A 7,014-nucleotide genomic window follows, 5' to 3' on the forward strand; every position below is an offset into this window, starting at 1 on the left:
ACGTCAGTTGAGTGCTGTCGCTCTGCGGCACTTGTTATATGAGGTATGTTTAGGACTAGGGTTAGGGTACACTTCTGTAGTACAAGTCTGGTACACTTTGTGTATACATATATGTACCTCGGGTACATATATGTAGTACCTGATACGACAACGACCCCTTCAGCTTCACTATCCCCTAGGCGTGGGATGTTACAGGTAACTCGCGATATGATCCGCATCGCGACACACCTTTCGTGATACGATAAGCATCGCGATGCTCTGGAAAGAAACTACGTAGCAAACTGTACACTCAACCGGAACCTTGCCGAACAGGTGAACGTTTAAGAGATCAGGGTATCGGGGAGCGCTTATAGTAAACACTGCGATTAAACTGCAAATTGTGTCACACTTCTATTGATTTCTGATGAAACTGTGCCACCAAATGATATGGATTTTATTCTGTAGAGTATTGATACGTGTATCGTGAATAATCAAACGTATCGATACATATTACGTATTGCGAATCATTGATATATCGATGAATTGTCCCCCTCCCCCCATCTATACCCAAGGTGCCTGCAACCTCCCAGCCTGAATCATCCTTCCTTTATCAACGCTTGATTCAAAAGCCTGTGCAGGACAGGGTCGAATTTGAATTTTTTCGGGATACAACAAATTAACAGCATACAAGCTACGCACGCAAAATCTATTGGTCCCATATTCAGTGTCTGCGCTTGTATCGCTTGCGACTGCGTCGCTATGTAGTTGCTAGGTTGATGCGTTACCTCTCACAAGACGTGATGCGGCCATGATGCCGAGGCGCGCCGAGGATTGACACTTTGTGTCTTCCAATCACAGCCTACGCCGCACCTCTCTGTTATAATTTCAAAGGTGGGGACCCATTGAGGTACGGAATCGCCGATCTCAAGAACTAGAGCATGCATTCTGCTAGGCTTACCGTCAAATTCTTACCTGATAAGATTGTTTCTCAACTAGTTAAAAATCCAAAAAACCTGGACTTGATATTATGTTCCTGACATTAATTCCTTGCTATGGGCTATGTATGAGTCACGAGTGTATGCACATTGAACAATATAGTAAAATAGGAAGTATAATACGGCAATTTAACCATAAAAAGTGAACAGAATCACTTGTATTTTGTGAAAAAGTGGAATTTTATTTTGTATTTTTAGCTCATCTGACATAGTCAGATGCAGCTTGTAGAATCGCTTGATCGTCCGTCCGTCCGACATAACATGCAGACTTTTACTAAAGGTGTTGAACAACAGTAGAGGGCGTCCATAGGTGGCAGGCCTGAATAAGCATCGAACAGAAATTAATTACAAATACTCACACTGTTACTGCACTTACAAAACATACACTTTATTCATGTTAAATAACTACAGATTCATGCTCTATGCTCCGCTCGAAACTTTGCCAGCTCTATGACACGAATTTCTGCAAAGTTGTCTGAACACATTTCATACACAAAAATCACCAGCCGGTCGCTGCGGCTACGCCACCTGACGGAATGTCACGAGTACACAACAAGACCAATTTTACTTCTAATGCTTTCTAGACGTCCACGAGGCATCTAACTTGCGTGCATAATGCAAATTATTGCACTCTATAGTGCTGAATTTCAGCGAAAAAAAATGCCAAAAAAGGCATTTTCTAGAGACGAAATAGTGCAACGGTGAACAATTGCGGAAGCTTACTGTTGTACACCTCCTAAAGGACTGCCAACCAAAAATGGCTGCATGTGGGGTGGCAGATATGATATTGTATAACCTGTAAGTTGTTTACAAACCTGTGTTTGTGTATAGATGATGTTAAGCTGATGTTTGAGGAAGGCCTACCATACGTGGAGAACACTGCTTATTCAACCAGACCCATCGTCCTGCACGGCAATGGACTATCGAAGGTAAACCACTGCACTCGCTCTGCATCTTGGAAATCTATTTGTTCTACTTCTCGTGTGATTTAAAAATTTAATATTTATTAATGTTATTTCTATTGTTGTCGTCATTATAATTATTATTATTATTATTATCGTCGTCGTCGTCGTCGTCATCTTCATCATTATGAGAACATTGACAAGAAATGGTGAAGGTTTAACCGATCACGATAAAGTCAGTCACGATTCGATACAAACTACACTAGCTGTAGACTAAGGAATTGGTTTTAATGATCATCTGATGCACAAACTGATCGTTCCGCGTTCAGTGTGGTTCATTGCTATTGTTGTGTTCTCCACGGATGCGCCCGTTCACCCCAGTGTTCCATGGTTCCTCGTTAATTGTTCACCCCAGCGTTCCATGGTTTCCTTGTTAATTGTTCACCCCAGTGTTCCATGGTTCTTCGTTAATTGTTCACCCCAGTGTTCCATGGTTCCTCGTTAATTGTTCACCCCAGTGTTCCATGGTTCCTCGTTAATTGTTCACCCCAGCGTTCCATGGTTCTTCGTTAATTGTTCACTCCAGCGTTCCATGGTTCCTCGTTAATTGTTTACCCCAGCGTTCCATGGTTCCTCGTTAATTGTTCACCCCAGCGTTCCATGGTTCCTCGTTAATTGTTCACCCCAGTGTTCCATGGTTCCTCGTTAATTGTTCACCCCAGTGTTCTATGGTTCTTCATTAATCGCAGTGTTCTTTCTCCCCCGACAGATGTACCTCTTGTTCCTGACTAACTACGTGCCAGCCATGTGGATGGTAAACCGTTCACCCCAGTGTTCCATAGTTCCTCATTCATCATTGTGTGGTTCCTCATTCACGATTGTGTGGTTCCTCATTCACCATTGTGTGGTTCCTCATTCACGATTGTGTGGTTCCTCATTCATCATTGTGTGGTTCCTCATTCATCATTGTGTGGTTCCTCATTCATCATTGTGTGGTTCCTCATTCACAGGGGGTATGATAGCAAGAGGTAATGTGTTGTCGCGCACGTGAGCGCAGCTGCGGTTTAATTGCAGTCGTAAATGAAGCGAGAAAATGAAGAACGCTCAGGAAGAAGCTCGCGGACAAGAAAACAAACGAAACGTCGACAAAAAACGACACAAAAAAAACGTCAAAATGAGAACGAAACCACGCGAACGAATCACGATTTGTGCATTCCTATTATAATTATAATACTAGCACCCCGTTATAAACGTCACCCCCACCTGGCACCCTCCCGGGTGTTTCTATCGTGACGTCATGACGCGTTGGCACTGTGCCAGAGAAGAAGCGTGCGTGCTTTTTAAGTGAAGCCAAGTGAAGCGATGGCTATGCACTTAAGACCTACGGTAGTACGTACGGGAGTAGTTGTCGGCACGCACGCCTCCGCCGCCGTGCATTGTGTTGTGCGGTGAAGGCTTAATACGAAACACGGTGGAAGGGGGAAGGGTGTCGGGAGGAGGAGAAGGAGGAGGTGGAAGAGGAGGAGGAGGAGGAGGAGGAAGAGGAGGAATATTTTCTACAGGCACGCGGCGCAACAGTAGTAGCAGCGACAGCTACAACAACAGCAGTAGCAGCATCACCACCACCAGGAGCAGCAGCAGCAGCAGTAGCAGCAGTAGCAGCAGCAGCAGTAGCAGCAGTAGCAGTAGCAGCAGCACCAGGAGCAGCAGCAGCAGTAGCAGCAGCAGCAGCAGTAGCAGTAGTGTAGAAAAGCCATCACATCAATGCATAAGTACGACGACACGCGGGTGCGGGGTTTTATCACGCGCCGATGAGACACTTTTGCAACCAATTTGTCGCATTCCTGGCTAACTATGTCCCGGGCATGTGGACGGTCAACAGGGGATGCAGCTGGTGTGATGACGACCTCATCAGACTCAACGACCGCGAGGTTAGTTGTTTTTGCTCGGGGCGCGGACGTTCTGTTGTTCGCGTCTAGTGAAGAACATCGTTGTTCATCATTGGATGGACGAAAGCATGTTCCGTTGTTTGCACTCTAGACTAACATGGTTCAGCGTCGGCGAATAGGCGAAAGCACGTTCCGTTGTTCGTGTCCGGCGACGAACGTCGTTCTTCGGCGTCGGTGACCATCGGTTGTTCGCGTTGTTCGCAGGAGTCGGCGTACCCGCTCGTCACGGTCGCGTTGTTCATCGAGAAGCCGACGCCATTCATGGAGGAACATCTGCAGTTGTTCACCAGTCAGTTCTACCCGAAGAAGAGGATCGACTTGTTCATCCACAGCGCGGTAAGTTCGCGGAACGGCCGTGTCGCCAAACCAGTCTTTACACGTCGTTCTTCGGCACGAATAATCAGCACAATAATCGTAATGTTAATGTTAATGTTTGCAATGGTGGGTACATGTTTCAGACGGTCATATGCAGATTGTGTCGTAAATTCGTTTTATCATTTCATTTTATTATCTTATTATAAAGACTTATCTTTGTGTCTAGCGCATTAATTTTCGCTACAATTGGGACGTGTTTCAGACATCGTACCATGTGTCGGACTTCGTTTCATTATCTTATTTTACTATCTTATTTCTAAGACCTGTCTTCGTATCCAGCATGGTAATTTTCTCTACGGTGGGCCACATGTTTTAGACGCCGTACCACGCGTCCCGCACATCGTTTCATTATCTGATTTTATTATCTTTAATAAGACTTACTGTTGTGTCCAGCGCATTAATTTTCGCTGCAATGCGCACGTGTTTCAGACGCGGTACCACGCGCAGCACATCGACACCTTCCTGACAGAGTTCAAGGACCAGTATCGCAGCATTCACCACATCAGCGCCAACAAGTCCGTCACCGAGTGGGTGGCGAGGAACGCCGGCATGTACGTGCTGCCCTCTGTCGGGGGTCGCCTCCGATGTTTTTACGTGGCGTTAGCTCAGACACGGGGATGTCCTACGTACTATCGTTTATGATACTAGATTTAATTTACTAGTGAGGATCTTGCTCGGTGGGCTACTACATTATATTTACTACAAATTGTACTATATTTCTCACACAACTACTTTTCTATATCTTGGAATAGAGTCATTAGATATTATGATATTTCTAATAGTAATTTTTTTTTAGCTGAATCTAACTAGATTGACCTGTTAACTGCAATAGTCGACAGCCAGGCCATAGTTTTGGCTGAACGAAGTTGCTTGTGCTTGTCACCAGATGGCAGTAGATGACTAGAACGGCAGTCTTCGCTAACCGGTCAATACATGCATATCAGAAGTAGATAATAGGGAAGGAGTGTGACTTCAATAAACAAGGGAAATTCGTCATTTACTAGCCTTAGAATGCCTACGATTTACTACACGTAACTCAATCAACTTGAGCTCAAATCGTACACAGTACATTCGCCTAGCATCGTGCGAAATCGTTTCTCGATGCTAGGCGAATGTACTGTGTACGATTTGAGCTCAAGTTGGTTGAGTTACGTGTAGTAAATCGTAGGTATTCTAAGGCTAGTAAATGACGAATTTCCCTTGTTTATTGAAGTCACACTCCTTCCCTATTATCTACTCCTGGTGCATATTCATCCGAATTCAAAATCACTTGTAACATTGTCGCCGATTAACATGGAATTTGTCTCTTGACGAAGGTTGAATGATTAATTTTTCTAATGAGTTTTTCGTCGACGCTGCGCGTTGCAGATTGTATTAATAATTTTTAACTTGATAATTATTTTTTGTTGATGCTGCAGAAGCCACTGTGTGGAGAAGGGCTGTGAATTCTACTTTGTTGTGGATAGTGAGGCCCAGCTGGTCAACCCCCGGGCCATACAGCTGCTGGTCGAACAGAACCTGTAAGCGCGTGTGTGTGTGTGTGTGCGTGCGTGCGTGTGTGCGTCGGTGTTTGTTTGAGTGTGTGTGCGTGCGTGCGTACGTGCGTGCGTGCGTGCATGCGTGCATGTATGTGTGTGCTTGATGCAGGCCAGTGCGTGTGTGCTACTGCTGTACCTATACTATATTATAATGTATGTGCGTGTGTGCGTGCGTGTATGTGTTGCTGCTGTAACTATACTATGATATAATATATGTACCTGCTGAGTCTATAATGTATGTATACGTGTGTGTGTGTCTTTTAGATGCAGGCCCGTGCGTGTGCGTGTGTGTATGCTGCTGCTGTAACTATACTATACTATATGATGTAATGTATGTGCATGTGTGTGTGATCCAGACTCGTGTGTGTATGTGTGTGTGTGTTTACTATATTATAATATATGTGTGTGTGTGCTGCTGCTGTACCTATACTATATTATAATATATGTGTGTGTGTGTTTACTATAATATCATGTATGTGTGTGTGTGCTGCTGCTGTATCTATACTATATTATAATATATGTGTGTGTGTGTGTTTGATGCAGACCCGTGCGTGTGTATGTGCTGCTACTGGAGTAACTATACTATAATATACCCTAGCCCTAACCCTAAAACATACCTCATATAAAAATATAAACATAATACTAAACAACCTAAAACTACCTCGGGTACATATACGTAGTACCTGATACGACAACGACCCTTCATGCGATAGTGAAGGACAAGAGGTGGGAGGAGGAGGAGGACAGGGAGGAGGAGGAGGACAGGGAGGAGGAGGACAGGGAGGAGGAGGAGGAGATAAGCACTTACTTCCTGCGGCTCTCCACCAGCTCGATGTAATCCTCGGAGCGTGCGTAGTAACCGTCCTCGGAAAGCGAGCCCCAGAAGTTAGACCACAGCTTCATCGGCCGCGTCAGCAGGGGAGCGAGCACGGGTCTGCATCAAACACACACACACGTATATAACCCTAACCCTAAAACACTTCTGTAGTACAAGTCTGGTACACTTTGTGTATACATATATACGTACCTCGGGTACATATATGTAGTACCTGATACGACAACGACCCCTTCAGCTTCACTATCCCCTAGGCGTGGGATGTTACAGGTAACTCCCGATATGATCCGCATCGCGACACACCTTTCGTGATACGATAAGCATCGCGGTGCTCTGGAAAGAAACTATGTAGCAAACTGTACACTCAACCGGAACCTTGTCGATCAGGTGAACGTTTAAATTGACTACGTCACAAATTTTTCATTGTAAAATTTGTAAAAA

The 7,014-nt window shown here is 44.8% G+C and overlaps 1 protein-coding gene across 1 annotated transcript in view; it reads left to right on the forward strand.

Annotated features, from left to right (window-relative positions):
• Positions 1-5,724, forward strand: part of LOC106813432 (procollagen-lysine,2-oxoglutarate 5-dioxygenase 1-like) — a 31,775-nt gene extending 26,051 nt beyond the window's left edge. The window contains exons 7-12 of the mRNA XM_014817563.1: positions 1,806-1,903; positions 2,646-2,675; positions 3,736-3,807; positions 4,030-4,161; positions 4,630-4,751; positions 5,619-5,724. Of these exons, the coding sequence (XP_014673049.1) occupies positions 1,806-1,903; positions 2,646-2,675; positions 3,736-3,807; positions 4,030-4,161; positions 4,630-4,751; positions 5,619-5,724 (560 nt within the window). The remainder of the gene's footprint in view (positions 1-1,805; positions 1,904-2,645; positions 2,676-3,735; positions 3,808-4,029; positions 4,162-4,629; positions 4,752-5,618) is intronic.
• Positions 5,725-7,014: the final 1,290 nt, after the last annotated feature.

The sequence above is a fragment of the Priapulus caudatus genome, unplaced genomic scaffold (genome assembly GCF_000485595.1).
Source record: "Priapulus caudatus unplaced genomic scaffold, Priapulus_caudatus-5.0.1 Scaffold772, whole genome shotgun sequence".
Classification (NCBI taxonomy): domain Eukaryota; kingdom Metazoa; phylum Priapulida; class Priapulimorpha; order Priapulimorphida; family Priapulidae; genus Priapulus; species Priapulus caudatus.